Source organism: Lipotes vexillifer, unplaced genomic scaffold (genome assembly GCF_000442215.2).
Source record: "Lipotes vexillifer unplaced genomic scaffold, Lipotes_vexillifer_v1.1 scaffold3, whole genome shotgun sequence".
In the NCBI taxonomy this organism is placed as follows: domain Eukaryota; kingdom Metazoa; phylum Chordata; class Mammalia; order Artiodactyla; family Lipotidae; genus Lipotes; species Lipotes vexillifer.
The window spans coordinates 2,402,017-2,420,563 of NW_006783631.1; the positions used below are offsets into that span (position 1 = coordinate 2,402,017).

An 18,547-nucleotide genomic window follows, 5' to 3' on the forward strand; every position below is an offset into this window, starting at 1 on the left:
ATTTTGTTGCAAATTTAATTTCTCCTTCAATTTTCATTAATAAATGTACCAGTAAAAACGACGACTGCCCGGTCAGCAAACAACAGGGGATCTACCAGCCTTTCACCACTCGACAGTCCACGCCTACAGCCGGCCGCTACCCTCGCGGAGACCGGAAGTCCTTTTGCCCCGGCTCACGGGCCCACTACTTGGCGCCGGTAGGAACCGGAAGTTCTTCTGCCCCGATCGTCCGAGCGTATCCGCGTCGGCCGCACAGGCGCAGTGGAGCTCGGGCGGAGTTGTGGGAGGGGAGGAGGAAGCGGCGGAGGGGCGTGGGGGCCGGTCCCAGAAGATGGCGGAGGCGGGGGTGAGTTGGGATTCCCCGGGGAAGCGCGGTGGACTTGGTGCTGAGGGAAGGGGCCTGAGGAAGGTGGTGGCCCTCGGGAAGAGGAGCCGCTTGCGTTTTTGCAGCCTGGGAACACTGCTGGCAAGTACGAGGAGCCAGGACCACAGATGGGGCCTGAAAGGCGAGGGGCTCCGCTTAACCTGGAGAAGGGTCGGCGAGATCCGGAAGGGGACACCTGGGTCGGGGAGAGGGACTAGGAGAGGCCGAGGCTCCCCGGACAGTGGAAGAGTGTCCGAGCGGAAAGAAGGCTGGAGGACGGCGGGAAGGGCGACCCCGGAGATCTGATGGGGTGGAGGTCGGCGGGCTGTCTAGCATAGAGCTGTCAGGACTTGGCAGACTCGTAGCCAGGGAGACCAGACTCAGGCTTGGGAGGGGGAAGGATCCGAAAAGGTAGGTATTGTAGAATGCTTAGAACCCGCCAAAAGGTATGTTGATATTGGGTTGAGGAGTGGGACTTCTCATTTTGGATTGGAATTGGAAATCTCTGGAGTAGGTGTATGGTAAAGACAAAGATAACTCTTTTCAGGACCTAGAAGTCGGTTGGTGATAGTTTCTGGGATTTTAGGGTTGGTCAGTGGGGATTGGCAATCTGGTAGAGGAAAGCAGTGTGGATAAAACTTAAGTGATAGTGACCCTTGTCCAGTTAACATTGGCAAAAAGTGAAGTATGGCGTTAGCTAGATAGTCTAGGGAAATATACCAGGGAGAGCTGACTATTTTGTAGGATTATTGAGAAAATGCTTCAAGAAGGAATGAATAGTCTTGACAGCTGGGGCACTGAGACTGGCCGGGATCACTATTGCAATGGAGCTGAGGATTGTGGGGGCTGGGGGAGGGAGACGAGCTCCTGTCTTGGGTGCAGGAGGAATGAAGGCAGTCTGGCAGAGGCTAGGTTGTATCTTCCAACTTTGGGGTTTGGCCCTGATAGGGAACCACTGAGTGAAAAATGAATGAAGGGATGCCCCCACTAATAGGGGCCCCCCAGAGAACAGCCCCGTACTCTTCCTGTTTCCTCCTTTTATTCTTTCTCTGGACATTACGTTGAGTAGTGTGTTTTGTTATAGTTCTCAGTACATACCTGATATAAAGTGAGGAAGCTGTGAATCATGTACATTTATTTGGGAAAGAGGTTGATTCTTTTTAAACTGACAACTGTTGCTTTTATGTGTGGTGGACTGAAAAGGAAAGGATAAAATACAATTTAGAAATTTAATGACAGAGCTTGTTTTCATTGTTATCAGAAAATTATTCTCAAACGATGGAGTAACCTTTTTAGGAATTGAGATTTGTCATTTAAAAGCAATAATGGGATGCAGATGTTGCTTGCTTAATGGTTTCTGTGTTTGGGTTTAAATGTTGACAGGAAAGATGAGTTGCAGGGTCTTCAAGGCAAACATGTTTTTCTTCCTAGAAGTTTTTAGCGTCCATAGCCTATGATTCACATTTGTGTGCTTTTATTTAAGGAGAGTTTAATTGACTTAAGTGTGTTTTTCCTAACTGTAATGCTTATTCTATTTTGAGAATGCCATTCTAATTACAAGAGCATAGGATAAAAAAGATGTGAGGTTGTAATTTAATTTTATTATTTAGTAGCCTTTCTGACCTAAGCACCTGAAGAGACAGGTAATCTGAAGGAGTAAACATAATTCTGTGACTGCTCTTCCTTTGAAGAGAAATGATCTTGTTTGGTTTTGGGGGTGTTGCAATTGTTAAAATACAATTGGTACTTAATCAGTTCTTAAGGAGATTTTGTTTGTATGCTTGTTTTCAAATGCCTGTTGCCTGGAAGTTGTTTCAGTGGCAAATGTAAACTTTGATTTTCATCCACAAAGCTGAGAATCACTTATTTTATTTACCTAAAGGTAATAATAATCCATTGACAGGAAGCCATAGACTGGGAAAAATGTTTTTCCAGTTTTGATGATTTGTTATTATCTATCCAAACTATTTGAACTATTTTTCTTTTTGTTCAGTAACGTACTTTATAGAAATTGTAGGTCAGGGCTCAAGGTAGAATTTTTCATGTTCTATGGAAGTTTCTTCTTTGTCAGTTTTTGAAAAAAAAAAAGTATTATTTTGGTATTAACAGTAGTTTATCAACATGGCTTTGAAAACGGCTTATTTTGTGGCATTTAAATTGTTTCCGTATGGTGTTTGTAGAAAAGGCAGTTGTGAAATGGGAAATACTCTGGACATGGAGTCAGAGTGCTTGGGGCTCGTCCTGGTACTACCTGGCAACAGTTTTATAATCTCAGAAAGTTACTTAACCTATTTTATTTTGTAAAATCAAAAGATTAAGGATTAAAAACACCTGCCTACTTACTAGGATTATTGTTGAGGATCTATTGAGATATTGTCTTTTAAATGGTATCTTTATACCAGAGACTTCTTCCCTGATAAGAAAATTATTTCTTGGGTAATCTAACTTTTTCAAATATGGGTTTTAAAAAATTTTTTGAGAATTGAATTTATTGCTGATGTAACAGTAACATTTAAAGGTATAGATATGCTCTAGGAAGATATTATCAATACATAATCAGAAAACCAAACTTGAAAACAAACAAATTAGGGATACTTATTCCAAGAGCTTTCACTTTAAAATAACCTATTCCCCTAATGTGTGACTATTATAAACAACATGCTTTATTTAGGAACTTATTTGTTGCATAGTAGGCGATGAATGGTCTTGTGGAATTTTTTACCCCTTTGATGAGTCAGTCTGGCCATTTCTAGGAGTTCACTTTACATGTTTCTCGTAGCAAGACCCAGTAGTATACATTCTTGATCTTGTCACTTCACTTAACCACTTTGGGTCTCATTTGCTTTGCCAGGAAACAGATCACTGGTTCTTAACTTCTTTTGGATCATGAACTTTTTAAGTACTTGATATAAAAATGTCCAACTCCCTAACCAGAAAAATGCACATTTCCACAACTTTTTTGGTTTTGTTTTACATCAGACTCACATAGCCCCTGGAAGAGATGAACTCCCAATTCCCTTCCATTTCTTACATTCTAGGATACTGTGATTCTAAAGCATTTTAACTTTTATTTTTGTCTCCAGTAATTATATAGTATTGTATTATTATGTAGTCACAAAATTAGCTTTTTGGACTTAAAAAATAGCTTAAAAATCTTATTCAAGTAAACATGAAACAAGTGTTGTGTTATTTTTAAAGACAACTTTTGGGGTGAAGTAGGAAACTATAAACAAGCACTTTCAGAAAGGTTGAGTAAACAGCTGTGGCAGAATTACATAAATAAACATTGTAGAAAGTCTCTAGCAGCCTGGAAATAGAATGCGGAAAGAGTCTAGCAATCGGTGTCTCTCAGTGGGAGAACGTTGCCTCTCTGTGGGAATTTGGAAACACGTAAGGCTATGTTTGGTTATCTCAGAGCAGGGAGGGGGCGTGCACTGGCATTTAGTGGGCACGAGCCAGGGCTGCTAAATGTTTTTCAATGCTTAGGGCAGTACCAAACAACAAGAAATCGCCCTGCCCAAAATGCCAGTGCCCTTTGACAAACACTGGTGAGTGATGTGAGATGGGACCTACCACACCAGAATAGCTTTTTAAAACTGAAGCTGTTTTGTTCTTTTAAAAATATTATTCAACATAAAATTCCCTTTTGGAAAAATTCACAGACAGAAACAATTTACTAGATATACTAGAGCAATTTGGGTTACTTAAAATGTGTATTTACTGTTTGTCCTCTAGTAGCTGTTTTAATAGCAGAAAGCGGGGGGTATTGCTGTGTCTGCTGAAGTTTGGGAAATGAGGAGTCAACTCTTGGTCTAATACTGTATGTAAGTTGGCCATATGATTTTTTTCTTTAATACATATTTTTACTCCTGGATCTAGTACTTTTAAAGAAAATTTCAAGGTGTTTGTACATTTATTCTTATGGTCTTTCTGCTTGGACATTAATTTACATTAGTACCTTGAGAATATTTACAGTTAAGATTGTTTTCCAGTGTCTGTCCATCTTTTCAGTAACCAAATCCCCTTCTACAGGGGATGCCAAAAAAGAAGTCTAAGGAGTTGGGCTGGAATGGGACTCAAGTTTTAGAGGAAAGAGGATGGGTTTTGGCATCAGTCAGATGTAAGGTACAATTCCAGTTCTAATACATGTCATGTGACCATAGGCAAGTTGTTAAGTCTCTTTGACTTTATATCTTCATTTGTAAAATGTGGATGATAATACCTACCTTTAGCATTATTTTGAAGATTAGAGTTACTATATGCCTGGCATGGAGTAGGCCCTCCATAAATGGGTGCTGTGTCATGATGATAATGATGATGATGAATTCTGTAGATACTGAACACTGTAGAACACGTGACATGCTGACATGCTGGATACCACAGCAAGGAATAGTCTGCAAGACCAGGTCAAGGGGAGATGTTTTCTATGTTTTCTAGGATTTTCAGTAGGTGTTTAGAATATATTTTCCTATGAATCAGCTATAATATGTACTGTTTTCTCAAGGCTGCTAAGCTATAGAGCTCAGTGACGTTGTACAGTAAGTAGGTTTGTGAGATGGAGGATAAAATTCCCCCCTTGGGTGTTGGGCACAGAGCTTTGAGTGTGGTAGAGGCACAGTAAAAAAGTCTATTGTTTCTGTTTATTATGTGGAACTGATAGGCTGTGAAAGTTACTAGTGCTTACAGATGTTCTCATTTTCATACTGATTATTTCTAAACTCAACACCCCCACCCCTCCCTCCAGTTTACACATGGGTTTTGTTCCCAAAATTCATTTATAAGGTAGTTTGAAACTTGGAAGCTTAGAGGACATATATTTTAAAGATGATTAAGTGCTAGGTTAGGTTCACCTTCCAAAAGGCCTGCTTAGGAGAGACCTTCAAGATGGCAGAGGAGTAAGACATGGAGATCACCTTCCTCCCCACAGATACATCAGAAATACATCTACATGTGGAACAACTCCTACAGAACACCTACTGAATGCTGGCAGAAGACCTCAGACTTCCCAAAAGGCAAGAAACTCCCCATGGACCTGGGTAGGGCAAAAGAAAAAAGAAAATATAGAGACAAAAGAATAGGGACAGGACCTGCACCTCTGGGAGGGAATTGTGAAGGAGGAAATGTTTCCACACACTAGGAAGCCCTTTCACTGGCAGAGACGGGCGGTCGGCGAGGGGGGAGAGCTTTGGAGCCACCGAGGAGAGCGCAGCAACAGGGGTGCGGAGGGCAAAGTGGAGAGATTCCCGCACAGAGGATTGGTGCGACCAGCACTCACCAACCAGCCTGAGAGGCTTGTCTGCTCACCCGCCGGGGAGGGCGGGGGCTGGGAGCTGAGGCTCGGGTTTCGGAGGTCAGATCCCAGGGAGAGAACTGGGGTTGGCTGCGTGAACACAGCCTGAAGTGGGCTAGTGTGCACAGCTAGCCAGGAGGGAGTCCGGGAAAAGGTCTGGAACTGCCTAAGAGGCAAGAGACCGTTGTTTCAGGGTGCGCGAGGAGAGGGGATTCAGAGCACTGCCTAAATGAGCTCCAGAGATGGTCGCGAGCCGTGGCTGTCAGCACAGACCCCAGAGACAGGCATGAAATGCTAAGGCTGCTGCTGCAGCCACCAAGAAGCCTGTGTGCAAGCACAGGTCACTATCCACTCCTTCTCTCCCAGGAGCCTGTGCAGCCCGCCACTGCCAGGGTCCCGTGATCCAGGAACAGCTTCCCTGGGAGAACACACAGCACACCCCAGGCTGTTGCAATGTCATGCTGGCCTCTACCGCTGCAGGCTCGTCCCACATTCCATACGCCTCTCTGCCCCACCGGCCTGAGTGAGCCAGAGCCCCCTAATCAGCTGCTATTTTAACCCCGTCCTTTCTGAGCAAAGAACAGACCCCCCTCAGCAGACCTACATGCAGAGGAGGAGCCAAGTCCAAAGCTGAACCCCAGGAGCTGTGCGAACAAAGAAGAGAAAGGGAAATTTCTCCATGCAACCTCAGGAGCAGTGGATTTAATCTCCACAATCAACTTGATGTACCCTGCATCTGTGGAGTACCTGAATAGACAACGAATCATCCCAAAATTGAGTTGGTGGATTTTGGGATCAGCTGTAGGCTTGGGGTTTGTTTTCTGCATCTAATTTGTTTCTGTTTTTATGTTTATCTTGTTTAGTATTTAGAGTTTATGGTCATTGGTAGATTTGTTTATTGATTTGGTTGCTCTCTTCCATTTTTTTTTTTTTTACATATATATATATATATATATATATATTTTTATCCTGTTTCTCTTTTTGTGAGTGTGTATGCTTCTTTGTGTGATTTTGTCTGTATAGCTTTGCTTTTACCATTTGTCCTAGGGTTCTGTCTGTCTGCTTTTTTTTTTTTTTTTTGGATAGTTTTGAGCGCTTGTTATCATTAGTGGATTTTTTTGGTTTGGTTGCTCTCTTCCTTTCTTTTTTTTCCTTCCTTTTTAATTTTTTTTATTTTTAATAATTTAAAAAATAATTTTATATTTATAACTTTATTTTATTTTAGTATTATTTGTTCTTTTTATTTTTCTCCCTTTGCTTCTGAGCCATGTGGCTGACAGGGTCTTGGTGCTCCGGCCAGGTGTGAGGCCTTTGCCTCTGAGGTGGGAGAGCCGAGTTCAGGACATTGGTCTATCAGAGACCTCCCGGCTCTACGTAATATCAAACAGAGAAAGCTCTCCCAGAGATCTCCAACTCAATCCTAAGACCCAGCTCCACTCAACGACCAACAAGCTATAGTGCTGGACACCCTATGCCAAGCAACTAACAAGACAGGAACACAGCCCCACCCATTAGCAGAGAGGCTGCCTAAAATCATTGTAAGGTCACAGACACCCCAAAACACACTACTGGATGCGGTCCTGCCCACCAGAAAGACAAGATCCAGATTGCCTCATCCACCAGGCCACAGATACCAGTCCCCTTCACCCACTGAACTAACCTTACCCACTGGGGGCAGACACCAAAAACAACAGGAACTATGAACCTGCAGCCTATGAAAAGGAGACCCCAAACACACTAAGTTAAGCAAAATGAGAAGACAGAGGAATACGCAGCAGATGAAGGAGCAAGGTAAAAACCCACCAAACCAAACAAATGAAGAGGAAACAGGCAGTCTACCTGAAAAAGAATTCAGGGTAATGATAGTAAAGATGATCCAAAATCTTGGAAATAGAATGGAGAAAATAGAAGAAACATTTAACAAGGACCTAGAAGAACTAAAGAACAAACAGACAATGATGAACAACACAATAAATGAAATTAAATATTCTCTAAAAGGAAACAATAGCAGAATAACTGAGGTAGAAGAATAGAGAAGTGACCTGGAAGAAAAAATAGTGCAAATAACTACTGCAGAGCAGAATAAAGAAAAAAGAAAGAAAATAATTGAGGACAGTCTCAGAGACCTCTGGGACACTAAACGCTCCAACATTAGAATTATAGGGGTGCCTCGCGGTTCTGCCCACCAGAAAGACAAGATCCAACCTCATCCACCAGAATACAGGCACCAGTCACCTCCACCAGGAAGCCTACACAACCCACTGAACCAACCTTAGCCACTGGGGGCAGACATCAAAAACAACAGGAACTATGAATCTGAAGGCTATGAAAAGGAGACCCCAAACACAGTAAGTTAAGCAAAATGAGAAGACAGAGAAACACGCAGCAGATGAAGGAGCAAGGTAAAAACCCACCAGACCAAAAAAATGAAGAGGAAATAGGCAGTCTACCTGAAAAAGAATTCAGAGTAATGATAGTAAAGATGATCCAAAATCTTGGAAATAGAATGGAGAAAATACAAGAAACTTTTAACAAGGACCCAGAAGAACTAAAGAGCAAACAAACGCTGATGGACAACACAATAAATGAAATTTAAAATTCTCTAGAAGGAATCAATAGCAGAATAACTGAGGCTGAAGAACGGATAAGTGACCTGGAAGATAAAGTAGTGGAAATAACTACCACAGAGCAGAATAAAGAAAAAAGAATGAAAAGAATGGAGGACAGTCTCAGAGACCTCTGGGACAACATCAAATGCACCAACATTCGAGTTATAGGGGTCCCAGAAGAAGAAGAGAAAAAGAAAGGGACTGAGAAAATATTTGAAGAGATTATAGTTGAAAACTTCCCTAATATGGGAAAGGAAATAGTCAAGTCCAGGAAGCTCAGAGAGGCCCATACAGGATAAATCGAAGGGGAAACACACCAAGACACATATTAATCAAACTATCAACAATTAAATACAAAGAAAAACTATTAAAAGCAGCAAGGGAAAAGCAACAGTTAACATACAAGGGAATCCCCATAAGGTTAACAACTGATCTTTCAGCAGAAACTCTGCAAGGGAGTTTCAGCACAAAAGGGAGTGGCAGCACATATTTAAAGTGATGAAAGGGAAAAACCTACAACCAAGATTAGTCTACCCAGAAAGATCTCATTCAGATTCGACAGAGAAATTAAAATCTTTACAGGCAAGCAAAAGCTAAGAAAATTCAGCACCACCAAACCAGCTTTCCAACAAATGCTAAAGGAACTTCTCCAGGCCGGAAACACGAGGGAAGGAAAAAACCTACAATAACAAACTCAAACAATTAAGAATATGGTAAAGGAAAATACATATCGATAAGCACCTTAAATGTAAATGGATTAAATGCTCCAACCAAAAGACATAGACTAGCTGAATGGATCCAAAAACAAGACCTGTATATATGTTGTCTACAGGAGACCCACTTCAGACCTAGGGACACATACAGACTGAAAGTGAGGGGATGGAAAAAGATGTTCCATGCAAATGGAAATCAAAAGAAAGCTGCAGTAGCAATTCTCATATGAGACAAAATAGACTTTAAAACAAAGACTATTACAAGAGACACAGAAGGACAGTACATAATGATCAAGGCATCAATCCAAGAAGAAGATATAACAATTGTAAATATTTATGCACCCAACATGGGAGCAGCTCAATATGCAAGGCAAATGCTAACAGACATAAAAAGGGGAAATTGACAGTAACACAATCATAGTAGGGGACTTTAACACCCCAATTTCACCAGTGGACAGATCACCCAAAATGAAAATCAATAAGGAAACACAAGCTTTAAATGATATATTAAACAAGATGGACTTAATTGATATTTATAAGACATTCCATCCAAAAACAACAGAATACACTTTATTCTCAAGTGCTCATGGAACATTCTCCAGGTTAGATCATATCTTGGGTCACAAATCAAGCCTTGGTAAATTTAAGAAAATTGAAATCATATCAAGTATCTTTTCTGGCCACAATGCTATGAGACTAGGTATCAATTGCAGGAAAAATTCTGTAAAAAATACCAACACATGGAGGTTAAACAGTACACTACTAAATAACCAAGAGATCACTGAAGAAATCAAAGAGGAAATTAAAAAATACCTAGAAACAAATGACAATGAAAACACGATGAGCTAAAACCTATGGGAAGCAGCAAAAGCAGTTCTAAGAGGGAAGTTTATAGCAATACAATCCTACCTCTAGAAACAAGAAACATCTCAAATAAACAACCTAACCTTACACCTAAAGCAATTAGAGAAAGAAGAACAAAAAACCCCAAAAGTTAGCAGAAGGAAAGAAATCATAAAGACCAGATCAGAAATAAATGAAAAAGAAATGAAGAAACAATAGCAAAGATCAGTAAAATTAAAAACTGGTTCTTTGAGAAGATAAACAAAATTGACAAACTATTAGCCAGACTCATCAAGAAAAAAAGGGAGAAGACTCAAATCAATAGAATTAGAAATGAAAAAGGAGAAGTAACAGCTGACACTGCAGAAATACAAAGGATCATGAGAGATTACTACAAGCAACTGTATGCTAATAAAATGGACAGCCTGGAAGAAATGGACAAATTCTAAGAAAAGCACAACCTTCCCAGACTGAACCAGGAAGAAATAGGAAATATACACAGACCAATCACAAGGACTGAAATTGAGACTGTGATTAAAAATCTTCCAACAAACAAAAGCCCAGGACCAGATGGCTTCACAGGTGAATTCTGTCAAACATTTAGATAAGAGCTAACATCTGTCCTCAAACTCTTCCAAAATATAGCAGAGGGAGGAACACTCTCAAACTCATTCTATGATGCCATCATCACCCTGATACCAAAATCCAAGATGTCACAAAGAAAACTACAGGCCAATGTCACTGATGAACATAGATCCAAAAATTCTCAACAAAATGCTAGCAAACAGAATCCAATAGCACATTAAAAGGATCATACAGCATGATCAAGTGGGGTTTACCCCAGAAATGCAAGGGTTCTTCAATATATGCAAACTATCAATGTGATAAACCATATTAACAAATTGAAGGAGAAAAACCATACGATCCTCTCAATAGAGGCAGAAAAACCTTTGGACAAAATTCAACACCCATTCATGATAAAACCCTCCAGAAAGTAGGCATAGAGGGAGGTTGCCTCAACATAATAAAGGCCATATATGACAAATCCACAGCCAACATTGTTCTCCATGGTGAAAAACTGAAACCATTTCCTCTAAGATCAGGAACAAGAGAAGGTTGTCCACTCTCACCACTCTTATTCAACATAGTTTTGGAAGTTTTAGCCACAGCAATCAGAGAAGAAAAAGAAGTAAAAGGAATCCAACTTGGAAAAGAAGAAGTAAAGCTGTCACTGTTCGCAGATAATATGATACTATACATAGAGGATCCTAAAGATGCTACCAGAAAAACTAGTAGAGCTAATCAATGAATTTGGTAGAGTATCAGGCTATAAAATTAATGCACAGAAATCTCTTGCATTCCTATGCACTAATGATGAAAAATCTGAAGAGAAATTAAGGAAACACTCCCATTTACCACTGCAACTAAAAAAATAGAATACATAGGAATACACCTACCTAAGGAGACAAAGACCTGCATACAGAAAACTATAAGACACTGATGAAAGAAATTAAAGTTGATAGAAATAGATGGAGAGATATGCCATGTTCTTGGATTGGAAGAATCAACACTGTGAAAATGACTATACTACCCAACGCAATCTACAGATTCAGTGCAATCCTTATCAAACTACCAATGGCATTTTTCACAGAACTAGAATGAATTTCACAATTTGTATGGATACACAGAAGACCCTGAGTAGCCAAAGCAATCTTGAGAAAGAAAAACGGAGCTGGAGGAATCAAGCTCCTGGACTTCAGACTATAATACAAAGCTACAGTAATCAAGACAGTATGGTACTGGCACAAAAATAGAAATACAGATCAATGAAACAGTATAGGAAGCCCAGAGATAAACCCACACACATATGGTCACCTTATTTTTGATAAAGGAGGCAAGAATATACAGTGGAGAAAAGACAGGCTCTTCAAGAAGTGGTGCTGGGAAAACCAGACAGGTACATGTAAAAGAATGAAATTAGAACACTCCCTAACACCATATACAAAAATAAACTCCAGATGGATTAAAGACCTAAATGTAAGGCCAGCCATTATAAAACTCTTAGAGGAAAACATAGGCAGAACACTCAGTGACATAAATCACAGCAAGATCTTTTTGACCCACCTCCTAGAGAAATGAAAATAAAAACAAAAATAAACAAATGGGACCTAATGAAACTTAAAAGCTTTCGCACAGCAAAGGAAAGCATAAACAAAACGAAAAGACCACCCTCAGAATGAGAGAAGGTATTTGCAAGTGAAGCAGCTGACAAAGGATTAATCTCCAAACTTTATAAACAGCTCATGCAGCTCAGTATCAAAAAAACAAACAACCCACTACAAAAATGGGCAGAAGACCTAAATATACATTTCTCCCAAGAAGATATGCAGATCGCCAACAAATACATGAAAGGATGCTCAGCATCATTAATCATTAGAGCAATGCAAATCAAAACTAAAATGAGGTATCACCTCACACTGGTCAGAATGGCCATCATCAAAAAATCTACAAACAATAAATGCTGGAGAGGTTGTGGAGAAAAGGGAACCCTGTTGCATTGTTGGTGGGAATGTAAATTGATACAGCCACTATGGAGAACAATATGGAGGTTCCTTAAAAAACTACAAATAGAACTACCATATGACCCAGCAATCCCATTACTGGGCATATACCCTGAGAAAACCATAATTCAAAAAGAGTCATGTACCACAATGTTCATTGCAGCTCTATTTACAATAGCAGGACATGGAAGCAACCTAAGTGTCCATCGACAGATGAGTGGATAAAGAAGATGTGGCACATATATACAATGGAATATTACTAGGCCATAAAAAGAAACAAAATTGAATTATTTGTAGTGAGGTGGATGGACCAGGAGTCTGTTGTACAGAGTGAAGTAAGTCAGAACGAGAAAAATAAAATACCATAGGCTAACACGTATATATGGAATCTAAAAAAATAAATAAATAAACGTTCTTCAGAACCTATGGGCAGGACAGGAATAAAGATGAAGATGTAGGGAATGGACTTGAGGACATGTGGAGGGGGAAGGGTAAGCTGGGACCAAGTGAGAGAGTGTCATGGACTTATGTACACTACCAAATGTAAAATAGGTAGTGGGAAGCAGCCGCATAGCACAGGGAGATCAGCTTGGTGCTTTGTGACCACCTAGAGGGGTGGGATAGGGAGGGTGGGAGGGAGGAGATATGGGAATATATGTATATGTATAGATGATTCACTTTGTTATAAAGCAGAAACTAGCACAGCATCGTAAAGCAATTATGCACCAATAAAGATGTTAAAAAAAAAAAAGGCCTGCTTAACCCAATATACTTTGATTCAAAAAGAGTTAACCTAATTTAATGAAACAAATATGAATATGTAGAGCTACCACTATGAGCTAGGCACGTACCTGTCTGGGTATGTAGGCACAGCGAAAACTTGATAGTGAATAAGACCTACATAGAAGTTTTGTAATCTGTAAAGCAACTATACATATCATCATAAGGTACCTGTAAGAAGTGCCATAGTAAAGGTTTAAATAAAATACTTAGAGATTCAAAGGAAATATCCCATGATATATTGTTAGGTGGGATAATGGTAAGTTATGAAAATAGTCTGTATAATAGTTTCCCACTTCAAAAAAAGTATTCATAGAAAAAGAATTTAGGGCAACATGTAACAATTTGGGAGGCTGAACATAATAATGATATGAATGAGGGCTTTGGAGCCAGACAGACTGCATGGATTTGAGTCCCAGCTTGCCCTCTTACTGGGGCTGGAAACTTGGTTGAGTGACTTAACCTTTCTTTGCTTTCATACCTCAACTGTAAAATGGACATAATTGCACTTACCTGTTAGGGTTATTGTGAGAGTTAAAAGGACAGCTCCTAGATAGCCTCAAATGTTATTTGTCTTAAACATATACAAAGGAAAGTTCACTTTGGTTTAGAGGGTGAGTGAATACCTAGAGTGATTGTACTTGCAAAGTTCTAGGTTTTAGCCATGTGGATCAAACTTCTTAGCATCTAGCCAAGAGGTTATTCGTTATTTTCTTAGCTCGCTTTCTTCTGCTTCCTACTGCAGCTTTCTCACAATAGCTCCCATGATTGCAACAAGGGCAGACTGGGTCAAGGCAGGGGTGGGACAAAACTCGGGCCCTGGTGACAGCGGGTCAGGTCTGGTTTCTGTGCTTGGTGTATGTGTGAGTGAGTGGGTGGTGGTCTGTTTTTTTGTAAGATATTTTTGTGCGGAAATTCACATATATCAGCATTAAACATCAAAAGAGGTCATTTTATTCCCCTATGGAGATTGTCCTCATGAGCAAGTCACATTTTATTGAGAACAATATAACATTTTCAGTCAGAATATGTTGATTTTCTGTAAAGTATAAATTTATTTATTTTCTGTAAAGCGTAAAATTTTCTACCTAAATCTCCAAGCCCATCAGTTACTTGGGCTTGGAGATTTGGGTAGAAGAAACAGAAACCTGGATTTTGATCTTCCAGTTTCTAGTAGAAGTGTCTCAGATAACCCGTTCTGCTTTTTTCACTGATGTGGGGCTAGCTGTTTTTAGTATTATTCTAACCTTTTAGTCTCTTAGGCCACTAATTCTGTCCTAGTAAATATAGATTTAGCACTTTATTTTTTATTACATCCTTCATATAAAAATGCTTTTTAAATGTCTTCTTATTCACTAAATAATTTAAATAAATATATAAGCTTGTCAATTCATTATTTGGCCTTTAAAATGAATTAGTATTGAAATCAGGAACATTGTATAGTCATTTATTAGACACATTGATTTCTTTTTTCTTATCTCTTGCAGGATTTCTGGTAGGTCCTATTTTAGGACGAGATGCAATATTGTTGAAACGCCAATCTGCTTTCGTTCAGGCAGTTGGCTTTTCAGCTGAGAAGCCATTTCTTCTTCCTCTTTTTAAAATTTTTTTGCTGACTTACTGAACTTATGAAACCATGGCGGAAGGAAAGACACAGTCACCTGGGCCCAAAAAGTGTGGTCCCTATATCTCATCTGTCACTAGCCGAACTGTGAACTTGATGATTCGAGGAGTAGTGCTGTTTTTTATTGGAGTATTTCTTGCATTAGTGTTAAATTTACTTCAGATTCAGAGAAATGTGACGCTCTTTCCACCTGATGTGATTGCAAGCATCTTTTCTTCAGCATGGTGGGTACCGCCATGCTGTGGCACAGCTTCAGGTACGTGAAGGCCATGTCTGTAACGCTTAGAAAGGAATTAGGGTAAATGAGTGTCAATATTGTCTGGGCAATACTTTAAAAAAATTAGCTTTATTGAGGTGTAATTTAAATAGAGTGCAATAGACCTGTTTTAAATGAACAGTTTGATGAGTTTAGACAAATACATACAAGTCATGTAACTACCACCACAATCCAGGTATAGAACATTTCTATTACCCCCTAAATTCTCCTGTGCCCTTTTGCAGCCTACCCCGAGCCTCAGGCTATCACTGGATTATTTTTGCCTGTTCTAGAATGTGATATAAATGGAATCATAGAGTTTGTACTCTTTTGTGTCTGATTTCTATCTGACTGACCCATATGACTTTTAAAAATTCAATCCTAAAAACAATCTTGATTCTCTTAGGGGTGAGGCTTTTAACCTCTTAATTTTGTGCTTTCATCAATCCATCTCATATAAACTTATTTTAAGTTATTTTGTTGATCATCATCACTGTTTGGTCTTAAGGTTTTGACATGTATGTTATCCTCTGGTTTTTGAAGTAGATAAAAACTTGAAAGATGGAGACAGTCGACCCTTGAACAACATAAGGTGGAATTTATGTGTGGATGTTTTTCAATAAATACGTACTACACAGTCCGAGGTTGGTTGAATCTGTGGATGTGGAACTGTGGATACAGAGGGCTGACTGTAAAGTTATACACAGATATTTGATTGTATGGAGGGTACCCTCATGTTGTTCAAAGGTTGACTATAGTTTTATTCAAGTTTAAAGCTTCATGTTGTTATTTTTTAGATTTTTGCATATACTTTTTTTCTTGGTATCTTGTTTTTAGATATACATTCAGAATAATAGATTCTTAAAGAGATCAGTAAGGTAGATTCTCTTTGCTTAAAATCATTATTATCCTATTTAGATCTTGTTTTTGGTGGACAGTGTGTATTGGGTAAAGTGGAGCATTTCAGAATGCTGTATTGATGGTGAGCTTCCATAATGGATAGCTCTTCAGCTTTTTCTAATGAGACCAATAGATTGATACTATTTTATATAATAAAGTAATAGAAGGAAGCCATAATCATGTGGTAGAAGATAATTCTGATTGAGAGAGAAAAGTGCTTTTATGAAGGTCCATTTGGTGTCTCACACCTAATATACATAACTACCTTGCAATATAATGTAGATCCTCCTTGATTTCCGTCCTAGAGCTAGAGGGCCAACAGTGAGGAGTTAGGTGTGAGACATTTTAAAATGACCTTGTGAAACTTATTGGACAATTACATAATCCCATTGGGTGGATTGAAGGGCATTTTCGTGGTAAGGTTTCAGCCTATATTGATGTCTCACTATTACAATATTCCCGTTAAAAGAGAACTTGTAAAGGTGATGATTCTTTAGTTTCCCCAGAGCTGTTGTTATTCTCTGAGAGAACAGGCAACATAGTCCAAACAGACAAAGCACAAATTATGTTTTATTATGCTCTGTTGTGTCTACCAGTCCTCATGTATTTTCCTTTCTTTCACTTAAGTTCAGAAGAAAAAAAGTTTTCCCAATGACTTTTTCTACGTCTTTGTTTATTTTCTCCTATGGTAGAGCTGCTGTCTCGCTACTAATAGAAGCTTTTCAGGACTTGGAAGAACATGTCTTTTCAGAATAGACAAAAGGAAGGTCAAGGGAGGGAAATGATTGCTTATTGAATGTCTTCTAATGTTCTGGCCATATCCCTTAACCCCAGGGATCTGTAGGGCAATGTTGGGAGTGAGATGTTTGCATTGTGCCTATTTTGGGGGGATGAGAAAACAGATAAGGAGAGGATATCAATGAGTCCAGGGTTCCAGAGCCAAGGAATGGCATGGCTAGGTGAAACATCACATGCTGGGGAAGGGGGCAGAGGGAGCCACTCATCCTTCCCTCTATTGGGTATCTCTTTTGAACCTTCCAGACTAAGTGCCAGGCTTGGATAGAGTACACTGGCCTGTGCTACACATTCTGGGCTAGGGCAGGAGAACTTGGCTGAGGTTTCATTCTACCTCTATTATGGAGAGGAACAGGGGTTACATCTCTGCCTGTGATATGGGCACTTTTGCCACAAACTCACATTTAGGAAGGAAAACTTGTAATGTTAATGCTACATTTTAGTCACTTTGTCCCTACTTTCCTACCTTCTCCCAGCCTCTAGGCTTGTCACACTTACAAACCTAACCTCATATCATTTCATGTGGAGGATTTGCATTTACGTTTCTTGCTTAAGTGTTTCTTCTGAAAGCAGTGCATTCTATGAGGTGCCCAGCAAATGAAAGGAGAGAGGCCTTGGGGAATTGAGATTCCAGTTAACGCTGCTGTTGATGTTGGGTAGGTCATGGTGTTTAGTAGGTGGGGGTGAGGATACCAGGTTTGGGGAAGTTGCCAAAGATGGAAAATGGACTCTTGCATAATTGCTGCCCCTCCAATTTTAGGGAAAATATTAAGGAAAAAAAGTAAATGCTGTAAGAAACAGTGTGTACAGTTTGCGTGTGTATGTGGTATGTATATGTTTTTGTGTATTTGTGTTGTTGTGCATTTTCAAAGCTATTATCATGTTAAATCAGAAAAACTGATAATTGTCCTTTGATTTTCCTGTCCAATTAATATTCGTAGACTGAGCAGCTACCTTCTGGAGGGTCTCCAGAATCACCACTTTCTGCATGTAAACGCAGTGCTGGAAAATTTGCTAGTGGTGCTTCTGGAGGGACAACTAGTAGAGAACTCTGATAAACTCCTTTTGATCCCATTTTCCTTTTCCTGGTTCTCTATTTTTAGTTTAATAATGTGTGGTGTTTCAAGTTGGTTAACTTCTTTACGTGTGCAGTGCATTGGAATTGGAATTAAGAACCTCTTGAATGTGATTGAGAGATACAAAGGAATCTCTCTGAAGAATAAATAGGAGAAAAAAGATTGTGTGGATAAAATAACCGGAGAAGTTGACTAACAAATCACGAGTCAAATTAATATCTAATTTAAAAATGAAAACAAACAGATCTTTTCTGTTGAGTCATGCAGTCAGTCACCCAATTCCTGGAGAGTCTTAGAAGGCTCCTCCCTTTGTCTCTCACTGCCCACATCTGGTTTCCAAGTTTTACATCTCTCCCTTGTCTCTTTCTTGGTCTAGGCCCTCAACCGCTCTGCTTGGAATTTTCAGTCTTTTCTTTTTCTGCCTCTGATTTTGTCCCCCCTGCACCCCAAGTCCCTCCTCTCCTGTCCTGTGTTGTACACTCACTGCTGGAAGAACGATTGGCCCTCTCTCTGGCACAAGTGTGATGGTGTTATTTTCCCAGTGACTGTGGGGCAAGTCTCTGTGATATGGCCCCCGCCAACTTGTATCCTTCTCAGACTCTTTCTGGACCCGAAACTCCCTTTCCGCCTAAAGTTTCCAGTTTCCAGATGATACCAGGTATTTTCTGTTGTCTGTGCTTTTCCTCAAATGCTTTCCTTTGATTAGAAAGCCCTTTCCAGAAAACTCACCTGCTGA

At 39.7% G+C, this 18,547-nt stretch overlaps 1 protein-coding gene across 1 annotated transcript in view; it reads left to right on the forward strand.

The window, feature by feature from the left end:
* The first annotated feature begins 276 nt into the window (after positions 1 to 276).
* The window catches only part of INSIG2 (insulin induced gene 2), a 27,878-nt gene continuing 9,607 nt past the window's right edge, over positions 277 to 18,547 (forward strand). The window contains exons 1-2 of the mRNA XM_007456350.1: positions 277 to 346; positions 14,648 to 15,040. Coding sequence (XP_007456412.1) covers positions 14,797 to 15,040 — 244 coding nt within the window. The 5' untranslated portion in view covers positions 277 to 346; positions 14,648 to 14,796. The remainder of the gene's footprint in view (positions 347 to 14,647; positions 15,041 to 18,547) is intronic.